Source organism: Ochotona curzoniae, unplaced genomic scaffold (assembly GCF_017591425.1).
Source record: "Ochotona curzoniae isolate NIBS_2020 unplaced genomic scaffold, NIBS_Ocur_1.0 scaffold_1037, whole genome shotgun sequence".
Lineage (NCBI taxonomy): Eukaryota > Metazoa > Chordata > Mammalia > Lagomorpha > Ochotonidae > Ochotona > Ochotona curzoniae.
Window position 1 is genome coordinate 19,380,780 of NW_024467083.1, and position 20,479 is coordinate 19,401,258.

General features: G+C 51.1%; 2 protein-coding genes across 4 annotated transcripts in view; one reads left to right on the forward strand and one right to left on the reverse strand.

Annotated features, from left to right (window-relative positions):
- Window positions 1-78: 78 nt before the first annotated feature.
- DENND2D (DENN domain containing 2D) lies at window positions 79-18,861 on the reverse strand. 3 transcript variants are annotated; one of them, XM_040999215.1, is made up of 12 exons: window positions 18,690-18,861; window positions 13,725-13,900; window positions 12,807-12,919; window positions 12,172-12,241; window positions 11,373-11,450; window positions 10,271-10,411; window positions 9,041-9,189; window positions 6,644-6,821; window positions 3,851-3,892; window positions 3,373-3,457; window positions 2,942-3,181; window positions 79-2,534 (listed from the first exon to the last, which is right to left on the reverse strand). In XM_040999215.1, the coding sequence occupies exons 1-12, from the start codon at window positions 18,745-18,747 to the stop codon at window positions 2,458-2,460; spliced, it is 1,407 nt and encodes a 468-aa protein (XP_040855149.1). In that variant the 5' UTR covers window positions 18,748-18,861; the 3' UTR covers window positions 79-2,457. The 3 variants fall into 3 exon arrangements, with proteins under 3 accessions (XP_040855149.1, XP_040855150.1, XP_040855148.1); XM_040999216.1 differs by lacking the exon at window positions 18,690-18,861 and adding an exon at window positions 18,161-18,277; XM_040999214.1 differs by lacking the exon at window positions 18,690-18,861 and adding an exon at window positions 14,480-14,709.
- Window positions 15,325-20,479, forward strand: part of LOC121168824 (chitinase-3-like protein 2) — a 42,243-nt gene continuing 37,088 nt past the window's right edge. The window contains exon 1 of the mRNA XM_040999212.1: window positions 15,325-15,393. The gene's annotated coding sequence lies outside the window, so the exon portion shown is untranslated. The remainder of the gene's footprint in view (window positions 15,394-20,479) is intronic.

Below are 20,479 nucleotides of genomic sequence, written 5' to 3' on the forward strand. Positions count from 1 at the left end.
AGAATCAGATCCAGAGTACATTTGTAGTGAACCTCAGCTGGCCCCGATTCTTCGTTTATCTGGTCAAGTATTAAAATATCCTGAATAAGGTTTAAAGAATTACAGAATTCCAGGTCCTAACTATAAAGATGATATGGCAGATTTGGGATAGGGCTTCAAAGAATATTTTCACAAGTGTTTCAAAAACACCAGCAGCCAAAGGCAGCAGTGGTCAAGAAACCAAAGGAAAAAAAAAATTAGACAATTCCAAGATTACAGAGTGTTCTTTATTGGAGGCCAGGGTAGGGGGTAGGCGTGGATGTTGGGAGAAAAGCAATCTCAGGGGAGGGGGCAGACAGGAAAAGTGCACACAGAAAGGCTGCAGAAAAATCTGAATGTTATAGACAAAAGTGGCCCATGCTAGGTTAAGTACACCTGTGCTTTTTCAAGAACTCAACATTTCAGGTATTAAATAAGGGACATTCCCAGAGCCTGATTCGGTAAGACAAGCCTAGAAGGTTATCTTAACAACTTTGTTTACAAGATTTTAGATGATTGTCAGGCTTATCCAAAGAGCAAGATGAAGTACCAACCAAAAATGGCTGCAGCCGTGTCAGTCTACATCCTTAGGGCAAGCTTCCCAGGATTCTAGTTCCTGTTCTGAACCCTTTTTGAGTTACATCCATTTTTTAGTATATGTGGCAGTGGAACATCTACCTGTAGCAGGTCTCTTGCCAAAAATCAAACAATGTCAATTTTTAACTATAATTGGGAGCTCCCCACCCCATCTTCCTGTTATCCCGCCCTCCAAAAGTATTTGTATTGTGCATAGAATTCAGGGACCATATTCACATAAACACATTTAGAATTTTTACTTATTTGACACATTTGAAAGACTGAGAGGCATTGGCGCTGCCCAAAAACCTTAGCCCCTGGGGCCAGGCGCAGCCAAAGCCAGAAACCAGGAATTCAATCCAAGTCTTTTACGTGGGTGGCAGAGACGCAAGTACTCGCGCTATCAGCTGCTGCCTCCTAGGATGCTCATTACCAGGAAGATGAAATTAGGAAGAGAGCTAGGACTTCAGCTCAGGCTCCCAAATATTCAATGCATTATTGAGCTGCCTCTTTAACTGAGAGGCCAGACATCCTCCTCAACACATTTTAAAAGTAAGGCCAGACATTTAATGGAGCAGCCAAAGACAGTACATAACCCGCATCCCATTATTGGAGTAACTGGTTCGAGTCCCACTTCTCTACTTCCCATCCAGCTTTCTCACCTTGAGGGGCTGCATATGATGGTTCAGGTACTTCAGTCCCTGGCACCCATGTGGGAGACACAGGTTGAATTCTTGGCTCCTGTCTTCTGCCTAGCCCAGGCGTGGTGGTTGTGGGTACTGGGGGGAGTAAACTAGCAAACACAAGATCTCTGTGTGTCTGCCTTCCAAAAATAAATCACCAACAGAAAAGGTTGAATTTTTTAAACAAGCAAATGCTGCTTGGAAAATTTCCCACATATTACAATTTTAAGCAGAAGCTATCCTAGAGGTAGAAAGTGAGAAAGGACCAGGTGATCCCTAAACTCCTTTGAACTCTAAAGATTATGACCTATAGGCGTCCCCAAAATAGCAGCCAGTTGGAGACAGGATGTCTAAGACAAAAAGAAAACTAGTCCAAACAGACCTCTTTGTAGAAGCAGTGCAGTGTTCCTCACTAGCTTCCCGATTGAAATCAAGTCAAGTTACGTGATTTGATACTACATGGAGTTACCCCTAGATTACGGTAGCCTTCCTATGGCTAGCAGACTCTTCAGCCATGACTGAAAACCAGTAGTATTACTACTTTGACCAGTACTTCTACTCTTTCTTGTAAGTGGAACTGCTAACCCTTACAAATCTACAACTCTAAACAGCCCAGGGCTGTGGGCCACCATGACCTGGCAGTCTAATTCTAATCTAGCGTATTCAAACATACACATCTCATGCTCCTGATTCTGTTCATTCTTTTCCTCCAGTGGTAGCCAAAGATACACACAAACAATAAGATTTTCATCTTTATTCTCATCCTCACGTTTCCATGGACTTCCTTTTATGTTTGTGGAGGGGCTGAGCCTTAGGGCCCCAACTGCGTTGCTGATTTTTTAATATTGGTTTCCAGGAAAGGGTGTTTATAGCAACTTCTAATTAAGTGCCTATAACACCTGTGCTATCGTTACCTGTCCTGTATCACTGCTGCCAGACATCTGCCAGACATGCAGCGTGTAGCCCAGTCCTGTGAGCTTGGGGTCAGAACCCTCCAAAGTTCAGAACAGTGATATTGGAGATCCCAGACTCAGACACCAGCTTGAAGCAAACCCTAGTCCCCAGGACTCAGGGGAGGCTGTGGATTCCGAGGCCTGAGAGCTTCACTGCTCCTACCACACTGGCAGAGGCCCAAGTCCAGGACTGGCCTGTAGGTCTAGTTGTTCCCTGAGCGCATCTCTTACTTCACAGTCTTTTCCCTTGATTTCTTCTGTTTCTTCTGTTCTTCATATTCAAGTATTTTCTGTTGGAAGTAGCCTGTGGGTTCAGAAACAAGCATGGGAGATATCTAATCTGCTCAGGTAAAGTGTAACAAGCCCAGGAGTTTGTATCCAGAGATACCTGTTTTGTACCCCAGACACTGGGCTGGGATCCCCCTCCCTTCACAAACCTATAAAGGTCTAAGTATTCAATTTGTCCCAAAAGGTGGATGGGGCAGGGGAATGAGGGTTAGGACACAACCACTGAGCAGGAATTAGTTCTAAACTAAGAGAGAGCCCTGTGCAGCCTTGAGGCATCTCCTTGGGTTTCAGGTTAACTCCTTCCAATCCTAATAGAATTATAGTCTTCTGTGGGCCTCTAGAGAGAAATACCTTTTTCTCCACCTTATTCAGCTTAGAGGTAACACTGTGGTATTGGACTTCTTGGGGGCTGTTCCTGTGTACCTGCAGGAGGAGTCTTGCTCTTCTCAGCCTCCTGAATGAAGAGGGAGAAGAGCTGTGTCTTCACGAACTTCTTCACAAATCGGCGGTTGGTCTTGGAGGTCAGAGCCTTACAGAAGGGCCGTTCTTGGAAGTGTCCTTGCCCATTGGCTTCCCGCTTGATGTAGGAAGCGTAGTGACCTACAGTCTTGACAAAGAACTGAACAAAAGGCCCTGAAACATGCTCGTTGATTTGTTCCGCAGCTGCAGGGGACACAAAAAGGCTATGTCAGGGTGGCTTTTGCTGCAGGCAGAAAGCTCCTGGGGAAAATGGTTGGGTAGGGATTGTAGCTGCTGATGGCAAGTAAAGGAGAGATCAGGTCTATGATCTCTGCCATTACTGAGGAAGAGTACAAATCACATGGTCCCTCAAACCAAGAGGGGCTAGCACTTACTCTTAAACTCGTTGCTCCCTTGGCCGAGGGAGTCCAGGATGTCATCCTGGAGCTTTGGCGGCAGGATGTCTTTTTCATCGCCAACCTAGAACACCAAGTCAACTCAGAGTTGAGCAGTCAGGGAGGAGGTATGGGATGAAGGGGACTGGCAGGATAGGGTAAGGAAGACAAGAATTCTGCATTCCTACCCCATCCCCAAATAATCAGGACATAGCAGAAGCTCTGTCTTCACTTTGGCCTGATTCCAGACATTAGCAAAAGATCCCCTTATTCCCTGTGGTGCTTGATGTACACCTGAAAGGCAATGCCACTGATTGCCTTGTACTAGAGACCTATGGGTCTTTTTCTGGACTCCCTGTTAATACAGATTCTCATACAGCAAAAGTACTGCTGTTTGTTGGAATTAAGTACAACTTGGGTGAAATGAGTTGTTGGGTGAGCAGTAGACCTGCAGGGGGCTCTGAACCCAGCCACTTACAGACAGTAAGAAGGTTCCTTCATGGAGATTCACCAACAGGACCTGAAATAAATAGAATGGTGTTATCTCTTGCCCTTTAGGATATACCTCAGGAGATCTTTTCATTTCCATTTCTGCCAGAAGCTACTCTTTCAGCCCAGGCAGTGAAAACATCTACATCTTTAATCCTCAGGGCCTGTCTGCTGGCATTCTCATCCCCACCATTCAGCTCTGGAAATAGTTCCCTTCCTGCAGAAAGTTGCCTGTGTGTGTCTGTCTTTGAAGAGCTAAGAAAATGCAACGTGGAAAAATCATAGTCAGTGACCCCTAATAAAACATTGCTTGTGGTGCTTTCTTTTACAATCGCAACATTTTAATACATGGCATACATAAGCACTTTGCATACTGTAATTCATATCTAATCCTCACCACAATCCTGTAAGGTAAGTACAATCTCTGTGTTGCAGGTAAGGAAACAGGACTAAAGTAACTAAATAGCCAGAATTCCTACTGCTAACAAATAGAAGCACCAGTTTCCAAGATGGCACTGCTCTGTCTTGGGTTTGCAGTTTTCTCTCTACAACTGTGCTCCAACTCCCTTTCCTCTGGTCTGTTTCAGGTCAGAAGTGGAGTGCTTTGATCTTTTAATGCTTGCAATAGCTTTATGTACAATTGCTGGGAGTTCCAGCTACAATCCTCTCAGACCTTTGGGCCTTCAGCAGTAGCCTTAGGAGGGAAGGAGATAGCCTCAGGTTCAAGGAACAAAGGGAAATAAATGAATCTGGAGCAAAGAGGAAAAGAAACCAAAAGGAAGTGAGGAAGGAGTTGATGTCTCTAGGCTGAAAGTGAGACAAGCGGGTGGCTGGACCTTGTGACTCCTAAGTTGCAGCCCAGCACTGTCAACCTAGGAGTCTCCAGCCTATTACACTTGGACATTGTTCTGGCTGATTACAACCAGCAGTTCCATTTCTTTGATCCTCAAGAGTAGTTCTGAATAACTAATTTCCAGTATTTAACTTGAATTCACATAAAATTTAGACTTTTGACCTCTTCTGAAAAGTCAGAAACTTAAACCCTGACCTACATTTCTAAAGAGTGACCATCAGCTAGCTCTTCCCCTTTAAGCACAACATTACCAGGCTGCACTAATTCCCTAGATCCTGGGCCATTTAGGGGCCTGTGTTGGCTTTGTCTTTTCCATTTACTCTTGAGTGTGAACAATCCCTCCTTGCTCCCTTCTTGAAAATACCAGCACATAAAAAAAGTATGCCAAAAAACAGACGTGTATTGTAATTATGCATCGCAAGAGAGGAAAGTTGAACTAGTCCAGGCCTGAAACCACTTATACCATAGGCTCAGATACCTGCATGCAGAGAAAACTGTTCATTGACCAGGGCAGCGGGAGAGAGGTCGGGAGGAAAGAGTGTGTCAAAAGATTTTTTTTAAATTAGATTGTTTCCAGAAATCTTTCCAGAATTGGAGCATATTATTGTCTATAGGGGAAGTCAGGAGATCTTCTTCCCCGCCCTTCCCCCCCCCACACACACCTCTGCTCACACGGCCCTCACTCCTCCTCCTCCTCCACTGCCCATTTCACAGCTGCTGATGACAGATAAAACAGGCCACGTGTTGGAGGGCAGAAGCCAGGGTCCTTCCAGCCTCGGATGTCTTCCTGCCTGGTCATTGCTGGGAGGGCTGAAGCTCCCCAGGAGCAGGAGTTGCAGAGTCAGGAAGTTTCCTAACTTTTGGGGTTGGGACATGGTAAGTTTTATTGCTAAACACAGAGCTAATACTCTGTCCCAGTTAGTCACGAGGCTCAGTGTGGTTCAAAGGGCATGTGTACTCAGCAGCTCGAGGAGGGGTGGGACAGCCAGGGAAGCAACGAAGGGAAACACACAGCCTGCCTCTCTACCTCCCAGAAGTATTTCCCATAGGGAGGGCTTTGGTGCTTCCTGTGCCAGGTTCCGCTGCTCCCTCTGTGGCCTCAGCTAAGTCAGTTGAGTTCTCTGGACCTTAATTGTGTTAAGCAAAGTGGGGAAACCCCCCCTGCAGTGCTGCCTATACACCTCGGTATAGCTTCCTCCACACTCCGCCTCTCCACTATCTTGGCATAGCCTGAGTCAACGGTTAGCCAGGACAGATGTTCCCTGGGATCTCTCTGGTTTCCAATGTCATAACTCACTATCCTACTGACAATCAAAACAGAGCATGTGTTTGGAGTTATTTTTTCAGCATTAGCAATAAACTCATGTTATTGATTCCTATTTTCACTCCTGAGCCCTCTGTTTCTGGGATATTGCCCAGAAGTAAGAAGCTAGCAAACATCATAAGGAATGTGGCCCTATATCCTCAATAGCCAATTGAGTGCTTGGTTACTGAGAAACATGGTTCTTGCTGCACAAGTCTGCGCCTTGAAGACTCACAGTTTATAGCAGGGCTGTCTGAGCTCACTTCCAAGGAATCTGAATGAGTTCTAGTGGGGTGTGTGTTACAAAGACCAGCTGGGACCATCCATCCAGAGAGACGGGGCATCTCAGAGATGACTTTGTTGCTAGCTAGCACAGAATAGTGTGATGACCCCTAAACATAAGCTTTGTGTCACTGCTTTTCAGCCCAACAGGAAATCACTGCAGAGGAAAGAGCACGCGTTCTTGAGCATCAACTATGTGCTGGGCACTCAGGCAGATTGTTTCCCCCAGAATTCCAAAAGCTTTGCTCAACAAGGGAATGCCACTGGTTCCCAATGGCAGGGCTGTTAGCAGCACAGCAGGGATCCAAGTTCTGCCCTCCCACCCTTGTCTTGTGGCACCATACCTCTTCCATGGGGCTGTCCATAACCTCCTGCAGAAAGCGCATTTGCACTCCAACCATGAAGGGGGTAGGGCAGCAGACAGTTGCCAGGAGGCTCTCCGGAACAACAGGGATGTAGGTATGTGCCCAGCTGAAGGGGTAGAGCAGGGCGGCAGTAGCGTGGATGCATTGAGACAGGGTGCTAGGACAGAACATGAAAAAGTGACTCTCAGAGGGGCCCGGGGCACCTCCACCCCAAACCCGCCTCACAGCCCACTGCCCCGGGCAGCTGCCAGAAGTGCTGACTGGCTCAGTGCAAAGAGGCAAGTCTGGGAGCCCCACTGTTCATAGAGCTTGTAACCACTTGTCTGGAGGAGGAGCAGAGATCAGAAGAGGCCAAGGCTCCACCAAGGGCGGGGTCTCTGTTTGATCTGCTTTTTTCCTCTGTCTGTCTTCTTAGCCCCTTACTGGCAGGAAACAGGAGCAAGCAGCTCTGAAGAAGGGAGGGAAGAAACTACCCTGCAGTGTGTTCACAGTGAAACTAAGGATGTGGGTGTTGGGAAGAGGAAGACACTGGCTCCGCTTTTCAGGAACTTGTGGTGTAGCAAGGAGGCAAACATGGACACACTAGGGGAAGACTTTTTCTCCTCTCTGTACCTGACCACCCTCATGCCCAGCCTCGACCTCACACGGTGCCCTCTGGCCGCTTGAGCCAGTTCAAAGTTACCAGGTTGTTGCTTGAGTTAGCCTGGGAAATCCCTGGGTTCCAGGAACCCCTGCCCAGGAATCCCTACCCGGAAAGTCCCACAGAGGTGGCCCCTCCAGCCTTTCCAACAAAGCATTGCTCCTGTCTTTGCTGCCCAAGTCACAGCTCAGCCTCCCTCCTCACCCTGTAGCCTGTGCCACCTCGTAAACTTCCAAGGATCCTCAACCTGCCAGCCAAACTGCCCCAAAGCCAAGGCCAATAAAAACACACATGTGGAAACTTGTAAAAGCTTGTACTTTCTGAGTTACAAGGAAGGGCACTCTGAGAGTGCCAGTGGGGCACGAGATCTCTGGGAGTGCCTGTCCTGCCTGGGCTTCAGGGGTGGGCTTCAGGGGTCTGCAGACTGGGCATGGAAAAGAAGAAGGGAGTGGTGACACTTCCCTGGAGAAATGGCACGCCAGGATGTACACCCTGCCCCTTTTGCTTCCTAAATGCTGACCTGTGTGTGCAGAGAAGTCAGAACTCCAGCCGCAGCTGCCACAGAAACATCTTTTCATAGAGGGAGAGAGCTTTCCTAAGTAAAAGAGCATGCCACGCCTGTCAGGAGGAGTAGCTTGCAACTAGTTCCTTCGCAGTTATCACCAATTTCAGATGTTGTTAGACTTTTCAACAAGCAGAACTCATTCCTTGCTCAAGCTTCCCTCTCCTCTGTCACCCATAACATCCACCTGACCCTGCCAATTTCTGTCATTTCAGTCCCTAATATCCTTTTCCCCAGAAAAGCTAGAACCAGAGTTTTTAGTCCAATGCCATTAGTCCTCTCTACTTCCCCAGATAGGCAGCAATAGGTCAATCACCTACTATTTTGTATTCATTTTTGTTTTGTTCTTCTCCACTCTATCACTTGTCTCTCCATGTTTCTTAGACTTGAAAACACCCTGTTTCAACTACAGGCAGGATACATTCAACTGTGAACTTGATAAAAGAATATCTAGCACTTACCAGCATGTGCCTAGCAGGATGACAAATACCTAGTGTGTATGATTTATTTTAATTCTCTCCTCAACCTTATGAGGATCCTCAGAAGGTATAATCATTTCCATTTTACAGAGAAGATCATGACCTCAAGAAGTTAATAAACTAACTCAAGGGAGCCTCATAACTAGAGGTGGACAAATTTAATCCTCATTCTGCTTCTGCCCATGACCTTGTGCTTTCAACCACCAGAAAATTCTGCAGCCCCCAAGGTCAAGGATCATGTCTTTCTTGTGTCTTCCCAATGCCACACAACTGGTGAACAGCAGGCACATCATAAATGTTTCTTGAGTGGGTAAATAAATGGGCTTAACCTCCATAGCATCGTAGACCTTCCTGTCCTGTTCTCCACCCTCCTTCCATCCCTCCATTTTGCAAGGGCAGAATCATCTCTGCATCTACCCTGGCCAGTCCCACCTAGGCTGTCCCAGGAATACTTCCTGCTCTTCTCAGAGCTAAGTCAGGGACCCCTTTCTGGACCAGGCAACAATCCCATTTGGAGAGTCGGGCAGGGCGACTGCACCATCTGCTTCTCTAGACTTCAAGTGTAGCCCCAGGACCTGAGAGTGGGAGGGTGCACACGGGGTTCTACTGCCCGACTTCCTCTGGAGAACCCCAGGCTGTGCCCTTAAGCCCAGGGATTCCAGCCCACCCAGAGCAGTCACTCTGGCTGAACTCACCTGAGACCTTCGGCCAGGAAGATGATTTTTCTCTCTAGCACCGCAGAGGCAAAGATCTGCAGAATCTGCTCATAACGGAGACAGTCCAACAGAGAACTGAAATCCACATGTTCTAGATGGGAGTCCAGGGGCCGTGTCAGGGAGATGAACTGTGGGGAAACAAGAGTGAAGGAGGTCATCACACAATCACACAGACCTGAGTGCTGGGCCTCTACACCAAGCTCCCCATAAGAGAGAGCTGATGCTGTCTCTCCTCTCCTTCCCTGCTAAAAACCCACATTATATTGCTTTGCTCCACTCTGAGGACAACCATGGGGTCAGCATTAGCTCTGCCCACTCTCTAGCGCCACAGGGCATCACATCAACATCTTGGCCTTCCAAACCCACAGCCTTCCTGCCGCCTGCCTTCCTGGGTGAGGCTGCACCTGGGTGGCTCACTTGCCTGCATTCCTCCCCACCTTCAGGTCTCAGAGCTCCTCCCTGGCCACCTTGCACTTCGCTGTGGCTGTGCAATTTCCATCTCAATTATGCTATTTCTCATGATGCATAGATTGCTGAGTTTGCTCACTTAGTGTCTGTCTTCCCCACTGGAATTTCAGCTTCACGAAATCAGGGGCCACACTGTTCACCACTGTGTGCCCAGAGAATAGCTCAGCACACTGTAAGCACTGAGGACTTATTTTTCAAGTAAATGGGAAACTTAAGCCTCCCACCTTATTTTTCCCATAGGGAAGCCAACTTGCAGAGGGGCACCCATCCCCCGACCCAGGGACCGGAACTGTAATTCTAGAACAATGAATGTGGCTTTTGCTATCTCAGTCTGTTCAGCGCCTTGAAACAATCACATCCTCAGAAGGAATGGGTGGGACTCTGGGCAGATGGGATAAGTAAACAAATAGAAGCTGTAAGGTGGAGAAATAGGACAGACAAGGACCACAGGATGGGGTGTGAGGACAAGGGGCTGTTTAGGGGCTGGGGGCAAAGTCCTTTCTAGCACCAAAAATCTCCACTTCCAAGGCTTGTGGATTACCAATTAAAAAGTCTGAGGGTTTTCACAATAACTTAGAGCTGTGGGCATTAGGTTAGAAGAACCCGCAAGTTTGCATTTGCTTTTTAGGTCTGCCAACAACTCTAAGTGCCAGTCTCCATCTGGCTGAGTTTCTTTGTACTTGACTGGAGATGAGAGATGTCAGGGAAGTCTGGTGGCTCGAACCTGTTGTGCTAACCCACCTCAGTGCCTGAGTCAGGGATGAAGCTCTTGAGTGTGACAGTCCTCCCAGGAGCAGGGAAGGATGCCTCCCGGAGGCCCTGCATGAATGGGTAGATGACAGCCATGGAGATCTGATGCCTCTTCTCCACTTCATCCAGGATCTGCAGGGAAGGAGAACCCCCACCGGGGATCACAGCTTAGAGGACGCAACTGGGCAGAGGGCAGAGAGCTCACGTGCCAAGCACCATGAGGGGCTCACGTGGTGCCTCCACCTGCTGGTTCTCCTGCTCCCTCCTTGACAAAATCTGCTCTTGTGCCAAACAATCTGCTATTTACTGCCTGCACAGCAGCTGCCTCCTTCCCTTGCCTTCACCTTCTTCATCACACCAGATGCCTCTTTTCTCCTAACAACACAACACTGCCCGCTAGGAAGTCCTCCAAGGGCTAAGGCATTACCCACAACAGCGCCACACTCATTTGGGCTGCTCAGAGTGGGAACCCACAGACCTAAATCTCTCTGCTCTCCAGCTTGCACTGGAGGCTTCCCGCATCAAAAGCTGCCTTCTCTTCTCAGAGGTGAACGCTGAGTCCACGCAAAGCCACAGCATTTCCTCCCCTCCTCCCAGGGTCCAGCTGAAGGCAGAACATGCTCTGATCCTGCCATAGGTGCATCAACACTCAACTGAGTTCAAAGAAATTCCTGCTATTTGCTCAGTGCTCTGCCTCTCCTACATCACCTTATTTGATACCACTACGAGTCTAGAGATAAAAGTGCAGGGGCCATACTCTGCAGATCATCATATCCAGGTGACAGCTAAGAACGTAGAAACTCAGGGCAAACGTTTTCCAAGGCTGTGCCCCTTGGCTGCTCCAACTGCTTCCTAACCTGACCAGTGAGAACAGCAGCTCCCCCTGCAGTAGCCTTCACTTTTCTCTAAAATCAAGTCAGTCTAGCCCAGGCACTTCTGCCAGGGGTTTTCCCAGGTGTGTCCTGATGTCCACCGAGGCTGAGGGGGTGGTTGCAACTCAGGGCTCAGCTTGCACAGGCAGGACTGGCAGATGGGCAGCACCTGGGAGCCGAACCCGCCCAACAGGCCCCAGGGATTCCCGCACCACTCCTACCTTGGAGAACAAGCCGAAGCAGCCGATGCAGCTGATGATGCAGTACACCCGGGGAAGGCGAGGGCCAGGGCCAGCAGGCTACAGAGGGACAGAGAAGCACCTTCAATGCTGCAGCCTCCTCTGGGACTTCTGCCAGCTAGGGCTGATGGGGCACAAGGCAGAGGGCTGGGCAGAAGGGAGAACGAAGGCAGGGGGTACATGGACCAGGGTTGTGCCATGCATTGGTCAGGCAGCAAGGAGGTCAGAACAGCCACCAAGGTCAAAAGAAGATCCTTCAGGGGCCCAGCAGGCCCCCAGGCAAACACTGCCACCTTCAGGACCAGCACAAGCTGGGGCTCAGCAGACACAGGAAGCAAGTGCATCTTAGAGATGAAGAAATGGCTAGGGAAAGGCGGTACTGGAAAGGCGGCTTAGAGGCTCCTCCTGAGACACAAGAACTAAACCTCATTGCCCAAATTCTAGGTCTGCTCTGCAGCCAACAGGCTTGGACAAAGAAGGCAAGGACAGGAGTCAGTTGAAGCCCTTCGCAAAGAAAGGGGAATTTTGGAGAGCAAAGGCCAAGAGGAGAGCTCAGACTAGAGCATGGACAGCAAAGGTCCCCGGATGAGTGAGGAGGGGCATTATGTCATCATTTTTGTGGGTTTGCAGGGATGGGGCACAAACAAAGCAGCAGGTGCTGGGTTGGACTCTCTCTCTCTCTCTCTAGCCACCACTCCCAGGGAGCCTGAGCTTCTGCAGCAGAGGCTTGAGCAAGGCCAGCTGTGGAGCTGAGGAGGGGTTAGTTCTGAGCTGTACAGACCAGGAGGCGCCTGCAGTAGCCGATCTTCCTGCTCCCATCCACATTGGTCAGGACGAAGGAAAATGTCTCCCTAAGAAAGAGCAGATGGGCAGTCAGTGTCAAGGTCAACCAAGGGCTGCTGACCAATCATGGTAGTAATAACATGCCTACTAAGTGCTCCTAGGTGTTGAGCCCTAAGTGCCTCATCTCATTTAGTTCTCCAAACCCATCTTTTGATATAGGTTCCGTATTTATACTCTCTCAAAGGCTCTGAGGGAGCGTTTCTCATCCATACTCAATCAGCTCAAAATTTAATCTCAGCCAATTTCCAGGGCTTCAGCAGTAAGGACTTTTGCTATATAGTCTTCCTCTTGAGGCCAAGACCTCCTGCAAAGCCCCAGTGCTGCCAGCAGCAGAGACAAAAAGAGTGCTCACTATGCCGAGGTTAGGTGACCAAATGTCACCCATCTTTGCGCAGTGACCAAACATAGCCAATATCCTTGGCCTTGAGAGATCCTAGGCAGGATGTTTACAGGTAAACATACTTGGAAATATATTATTATACACCACAGGTGAGGGCGACCACAGGAGCCCCATGACTCACCCCTGTCCCTCTGCCCTCTATCAGATACCCCTAGCCCGGGGCTGAGCATTACCTGGGATACTCAGTGAGTGGTGCCCACTCATTCCCATCTGGGAAGCAGAACAATGGGATGGCTTTGAGCAGCCGCTCCTCCTCCTCCTGCTGGCCCCGCAGCAGGTTCTCCCGCTGTAAGAAAAAGGAGAACGATGTTGGAGGAGGGGACTTGGGGGCTAGGAGGCTTCTTTGGATCACTACAGCCATTTGAGGACAAGCCTTCCCACTGTTCTGGGCACCCAAACTTGCTTTAGCCTGTTATCCTAAATGGTCTGCATCCTAGAGACTGCCTGGTTGGTCCTGAAGTTAAGATGTGCTCTTCTGGGTCCTATCAACACAAACTGGGTTGGCTTTCACTATCTTGAAGATGTACATATTTCAGGAAGAGTGTCAAGGGACCATCCTGAAGACAGAAAGGCCCTGAGATGGCACAGCCATGTGGGAGGATGACATAAGTGAGACACCACATCAGAGATGAGAAGCGGCCAACTCAGTTGCTGCACCTGTTAACACAGAGGCTAAATGGGCCCCTTCAACCAGGACATAATCACCCAAGAAGCAGCCCAGTGCTTGTGCTATGACAGAGCACAGTGCTTGCCCACCAGCCAGGCACTTGCCCACCATCCTTCCTGCACAGCCTAGGGAGGTGATCCTTCCGGGAGGTCCAGCAGAAGATACGTTTCTCTACAGAGAAGGGTGACAGAACTTAGAAGAACTTGGGTGGGAGGATCCACAAAAAGCAGCAGCTCTAGCCTTATTCTTCTGCTTGGGAGCTTAGGGCAAACCTTAATTCTGCAAGCGAGAACAATTTTCTGTTATCTGGCTAAGAAGGAAATGGAAAGTAGTGAGCTCAGAGCTCAAGCCCCGGCAAGACAGGGAGCAAGAGACCGGAGCCCAAGGCAGCTGCCATGCAAACACGCCTCCCTCCAGGCCGTACCTTGGGAAACTGGTAGGTGATGGTGGGCTCATAGTCATCCCCTAAAATCTTCTTTTTCAGGGAAACCACCAGAAGGTATTCAAAGAAGTGCTGCCCTCCAGCAAAATTGGGCAGAGGGTGTTCCTGGGTCCTTTCTGGCTCCTTTACAGCTTCATTCTGATTGTCCTGGGAAGATCCTGAAACCAAAAGAGCAGGACCCATTCACTCGCTGCCTCACCCAGCCACAGAGCAGAATCTGAGAATCTGGGCAAGCCTCCATGCCTCCAAGCCACCACACCAGCCTGGACCGCACCAGCGGTCACGAATTGGGACCAGAGCCAAGCGGGCAGTTTCCACACCTGCCCTGGGAGACCTGAAACCCTGCGGAGCTGGGAGGGAAGAGGGCAGAAAACACTGGTGCAAAGCCAAGGAAATGCACTGCAGAGGCCACAGCAGGCCCTGGGCCGGGGGCCACCACACTCAGTCTGCTCCCAGGGTGTCCTGGGGCACTCCTAGAACTGTATGGCAGAGAGAAAACCCAGAACCCCACAGTCACAACAGGCCCCTGGGGCATATGACTATGAGCCCAACAACCCCACAGAGGTGCCTGGTCAGCTCCACACAGCACCAGGAAAACCTCTGGCCTATCACATGGGGGACCACAGGAGGTGGAGACACGAGGGCAGAAGGGAAAGGAACATTTTAAGGAAGCAGCAGCAGCCCCATGTGAAAGGGCCACCCTCCGCCCAGAAGGAAGTGGGCAGTCCAGTCCTGACCTGCTTGGCGGTGAAGCAGCCGGTTTCGGAAGACCCTGAGTGCCTGGCCTACCACTCGTCCTTCCATCTTCCCAGGCCTTCGGGGCATGGAGTACACCCCTGCTCCCAGCACAGGCTGCCTACAGAGAGCCCTAGCCAGCCAGGAGCTGCCGCGTCAGTCCCCTGCCACAGGAGCCTTGAGCAGTCCTCTATCGGAGGCGGAGGCGGGGAGGGCAGTTTCCATCCTCTGCACCCTTTCGGGGGGAGCTAGGAGGATGTGACGGGACCCAGGAGGTAGTCAGAAGCAGGCACTGACAGAGGCAGCATCCTGGCACTGCTGCTTGAGGTCTCAGCTCCTCCCAGGAGCCCCAGGGTGTGGTAACAGAAAAGGTCATGAGCAAACACCTCCAGAGAGAGCCCAGCTGCTTTTGGGCTCAGGGCTTTGAACTTGCCAGCAAGCAGCAAGCACGCAGAGAGTTGGTTTACAACCTCAGGACAACGAAGAAGAATGTCCCATAGCATCAGGCTGTGGCTACTGGATCCTCGCTGCTCTCGAGACGGGCATCTGATAGCCTCATAACTTGGACTGCTGACCTTCCACTTCTCAACCTGGTCAACAACAGCCAACCATCCCTGCAAGGTCATCTGCTACATTCTAGAATTTCCAGGCCTTCCGGACCCCAACCAAGAGCACAGGACTAAAACAACAAATGCCACTGCCTTCCCTGGATTAAGATAAGTTGACCTGATAATTCTGTAAAAGGAGCAATTCTAGCGGGAGAGGGGATCCCAGAAATCACTGCCTCTCCTACCCCCGACCCTTCCTCCGCACCCCTGCCTCCCATGCCCGAGGGTCTCCTGATGGCGAGGCTGAGCATTCCTGCTCTTTCCGCAGCACCCGTTACAGCGACCTGCTCACCAGGCAACGGTCCAGGGTAAGGCCAAGGAGACCTGATCAGGGCTCCAGCAGATTTTCTCTTCCCGAAAGAGGAAGCTCTGATTCAGACTGACCCTGGCCTGGGGTGGCAGCAGCCTGAGGGCCACTTGTTGAACAGCATCGGGCTGATCAATGCTATGGGCAGAGCTGCTAGCTTACTTCTGTATCTGGAGATAGGGGAGAATAGCAGCAAATCACCTGGGATTCTCACAGACACCCTGAATGAAAAGTCTGCATGGATCAGAGGACAGGCCTCTTAGCACGGAGTTGTCTCAAAGAAGACAAAGGGGATAAAGGGGTTTGGTGCCAGCATCTGTCTGCCATGCCTGCCAAGAGCGGTGTACCCTGTGGATGACAGAGAGGTCCCCGAGTAGGGGGAAAGGCTACTTTCCTCCTGAGATTGCTAGACGCAGGGTGGGCATCGGGCATAGAGGTTGCTGGGGTGTGAATCCTGGCTTTACTTGCAATCCTGGCTTTCTGCTAACGTGCACCATGAGAGGCAGAGGGGATGAGCCCAGTGCATGGGGCCCCGCTTCCCATGAGGGAGGCCTGGACTGAGTTCCGGATGCCTGGCTTCAGCCTCGCCCATCTGGGAAGTGAACCAGTAGACAAGAGATCTCTGTTTCTCTGGATCTATCCCTCTTTCCCCCTTTCAAATAAATTAAGAATACATTTTTTTAAAGGAGTTTTAGACCTGGCTTTTATCAGACTAATAAAAACCAAGACCCAGTGGTGCAGTCATGACTCCTGGACAAGAACAAGCACAGTAAATAAGGATGCTGGGAAAGTTGTAGTGGGTAAGAAGCATGAGCTGGAACCCTCAAAGCTGTCAGCCACACCTTATTCACATCCTGTACAGACTTGAACAGTCCTCATCTCCTCTCTGGGGAGACTGAGGCACAGTGGAATTAAAGGGCTGCTTAAAATTTACGAGCTTTGGGCCTAGTGCAATAGCCTAGCAGCTAAAGCCCTGGCCTTACACGTACTTGGATCCCATAGGGGCACTGGTTCTAATCCTAGTGGTCCCACTTCCCATCCAGCTCCCTCCCTGTGGGCTGGGAAAGCAGTTGAGGACAGCCCAAAGCCTTGGGACCCTGCACCTTCGTGGGAGACCTGGAAGAAGCTCCAGGCTCCTGGCTTCAAATCGGTGCAGCTCTGGCCATTGTGGCTGCTTGCGGAGTGAATCAACAGATGGAAGATCTTCCTCTCTGTCGCTTCTCCTCTCTGTGTATCTGCCTTTCCAATAAAAATGAACAAATATTTTTTAAAAATTTACTAGCTTCATGGTGACAGGCAGGTTATGGAAGTTTGTGTGCACCCTTTTGTTGTCCGGGCACACTCCACATCCAGCATTGCACAGGTTTGCAGCGTACTTTGAGAACCAGCATCTTCTTGCTGATCTTTGAGAGTCTCAGGAAATCATGCCTTTTCCTAAATCCTTCGGGCAGCATTTTGAGCCCATTTCCTCCTGCCTTATCAGGAGAGTCAACAGAACACCAAAGCTCAAAAAACCTTGACAAATAAAAAGGAACTGAACTTGTGAGCAGAGGCTTCTAGTAATCCAGAAAAAAGATGGCTTTCTCCCCTACTTCCAAAAGGGGTGATCCACAGAAAGGCGTCAGAGAAAACTAAATTCCATCAGACACAGGTTTCACAGAAGGCGTCACTTTTAATCCCTGCGCCCTAGCAAGAAGCAATTATCCCCAAATTTAATCAAGGAGGGACCCACCCTTTCTAGGGAAATCAGGGGTCAGGTTACACTGGTTCCTCCACCAGGAAGCCCCTCCCACAGCCACCTAACTGCAGTGCCAGAGCCGGGTAGAATACAGCAGGGGAGACTTTGGGAATCCTTCCTCTTTCTGCTCGGTCTCTTTCAGCCCATGACAACCTCCACACTACTCTTTTGCACCAGCATGACTTACACACACACCCCCTCCTAATACACAACCCCTGAGGGCCAGGAAGGTGAAGGATGGAGAACCCACCTTCTCCAAGCCTGGCAGTGCTGTATCTCAGGACATCTAGTATTGTCCTTTCAGCTCAAGGTCCTCAAGGTCCCCAAGGTCCAGAAAGTTCTTCCTGGTACCACCACCAGCCACATGTCCAGGCGCTGGTGAACTGGAACCACTGGAATGTCCTCTGGCCTGCAGGGAACAGTCCCATGCCCTCGGTGGACTTCCAGGGAAAACAAGAGGTAGGCACTCTCTAGAGAAGACAAAATGCCAGCTAGCTATCCCTGCCCCCCCTCCCCCTTAAAGCTCCCCCCACCCCCACCCCACCGTTCTGCACAGGGCCAGGCCTCTATCGGCTGAGCTCTTCCTCCAGGTATGTTGACAGGAAACCCTGTGTTCATGAGGAACAACAAGGATGTGGAAGGAACAAAGGCAGAACACACTCAGAGGTCACTGCCTCACCCCCTGGGGTGGCCCTCACGGGGGCTTAGAGCAGCCTTTTGCCTCACCAGTGTCAGAAGGGGTGGGTTGTCTGGGCATGACTCATGTTCTCAGAAGACAGGAGCCTCTGGGCAGAGCATGTTGGGGCTCTTTGTGCATGGGACGCTGATGGGGTGCAGCAACAAGTTTGCTGAATGAATGAATAGGTTTGTGAGTTCCTGTCTGCCTCCCAAAGCCCAGGGCTCCCGCTGAGAAGGGAGAAACTACTGCTATGGACTTCAAATCAACTCCACCAGCCCAGAAGCGGGGACGTGGTCCCAGTTCTCTGATGAGCCTGGAGAGGTGAGGTGGGAGCTGCCGGCCCCGGCTCACCCAGACCTTCCTGCAGGGCATTCGCTGCTGGTGCCAGCCCGCGGTCAGGGAGCCGCCAGTGACTATCAGCTGGCTCCCAAGAGCCGGGCAAAGGCCACAGCAGAGTGGGGCCCCACGGTGGAGCCGGTTCCGGACTGAGCTGGTGCCTTCCAGGAGGCACAGCTACCCGGGCACTTGGGGCACCCTGCGGTTGCACCACAGCTTCCCGGATGGCAGGACACGTGGCTCTGGGGGCCCCACAACGGTTTCCTTAAGCCAGCCGCCTCCCCGACACCCCCGCAGGTCTGCCCACTCCTCGGACCTCCGTCCCCACCCCCTCTTGACCCTTTCCTCCTTTCCACCTGCGCCCTCTTTCCAGCTCACCTGACCCCCAGCCCAGCTCAGTCCTCCCGACTCCCTAGCAAACCGGCTCCGGCAGCCGTGCCTCCGCGCCAGCCTCCCCGGCACCCGCCCCCCAGGCGGCAGCCTCGGGCTCTCGCGCGCCTCGGTCCCCGCGCCCCTGGCCCGGCGCGCCCCGGCCAGCACTAACCCCCACGGCCGCGCTTCAGTCTCAGGCTGGCTCGCAGGCGGCGGCCGAGCCCATCCATGGCCCCTGCAGCGCCCGGCGCCAGTTCCCAGGTTCCGCACCGGCCCCGCCCCCCAGTCGCTGAACTCCTCGGGCCCCGACACTTTCGCTTTCACGCGGGGGGTGGGGGGAGTCAGGAGATGGGGAACCCAGGAGCCTGGCCGGGGCGGAGCGGCGCACCTTCCGGGCTCCGGCCCAACCCCTGCGCACCTGGGCGGGCCCGCTCTGCAGCTGGCAGCGCGGCGTGGGGTGACAGAGGCTCTCGTGCCGGCATCCGGGAGGGGCGGCGCCTCGCGCGCCCGCACCCCACCAGGCTTGGCGAACCCATCCGCAGTTCCCAAACGTACGCAAGGGGTAGCTGCCGAAGTCACCCCCTACCTCCAAGGTGAGAGCTCGGAGGCGCACCTTCTAGCCCCTTCTAATGCCAGAAGGGGACAGAGTTTTGAGGTTTCACATATCTCAGTCCCCTCCACCTTTCTCGGCTGCTGCTTTAGCTTCTTGCCAGGTGTCCTGCCGTATCTTGCCCTGGGATGATGTAGATCACAACCCTAGGCCTGCTGGCCACACAGTCTGGTATTAGGCAGGTCAGAAACGTTGGGGCAGCTCCCCTGATGCTGCCCCTGAGAGGTGTGAAACTTCGGGAATGTGTTCTGTGACACACACTTAAAGGACTTTTATTGACATCACTGATGCCACTGCCTCTTCTCCTACCCAATCCCAAGGACTCAATGCAGAGCCCTTCAGCTTCTTCTCCCTCCTTTCACCCTCACTCCCAAAGACACCCAGATTTCAACCTGCAGTTTCAGTCAAGGATGTTCTGTGCTTGGTAAGTGTCACTTGCCACTAAGCTTTGACCGTAGCTCCCTGCCCAGGAAGGGTATCTAGGGGATGAGGAGTACAGTGCATTTAACCCCTGCTTTAGAAACAAGAGGCAAAAGGAAGAAGACCCTCCAGCAGAACTGTCCCGGTCCCTGGAGCTGACTCCCATCTCCTTGTCCTCATGTTGGCTTCAGGTGACTCTGGTTACAGACTACGGGTGAGCAGGAGCTGGGACGCCAGCCCTAGTATTAAACTGTCTAATTTTAGCACAAGGCTTCTAAAAGTTGACTTGATTCTGGGCGTGTGCAATTTTGTACTTGATTATACAGTATATTTCTGTTCCCTAGTCTGTGTGTATTAACAAACACAAGGACACACTTGTTTCCCAAGTATCTTCTCATGGCTAGACTGTCTTTGTCTCTCTAGGTAGAATACCAGTTGCTCATAAGCTTACTCAATTTGTTAACTGTTTTTCTGCTTTAATTTTCCTAACCTATTTCATAGCCTGACCAGCAAAACTGCATCCTTCCTTTAAAAAACAGAGAGGCTGATGTTGTAGCATAATGAATAAAGCATGTGCAATCAGCATTCCACATGGATTCTGGTTCTTGTCCAGGCTGCTCTGTTCCCAATCCAGCTCCCTGATAATGGCCTGGATAAAGCAATGGAAGACGGCCCAAGTGCTTGAACCGCTGATATCCATGTTGTAGACCTGGATAAAGCTGCATGGCTCATGGTTTCAACCCAGTCTAGCCCTGGCCACTGTTGGTCACTTGGGCAGTGAATAAGCAGCTGTCTTACTCTGTTCTTCCATCTTTCTGTAGCGCTAACTTTGCAAATAAGACAGGATGAAGTGTGTCCTTGTATACCAAAAAAGATTAAAAGGTTCATAAAAACCATATCTGAAATAGTCTCCAGCTGGAGAGAGCTCCACA

Excerpts from the sequence above, each read along its gene's own strand:
- DENND2D (XM_040999214.1), bottom strand. The coding sequence starts at position 14,567 with ATGCCCCGAAGGCCTGGGAAGATGGAAGGACGAGTGGTAGGCCAGGCA. Across the intron at positions 10,412-11,372 it reads GCTTCGGCTTGTTCTCCAAG|ATCCTGGATGAAGTGGAGAA; the intron begins GTAGGAGTGGTG and ends CCTTCCCTGCAG. Across the intron at positions 3,458-3,850 it reads AAGGAACCTTCTTACTGTCT|GTTGGCGATGAAAAAGACAT; the intron begins GTAAGTGGCTGG and ends TTGGTGTTCTAG.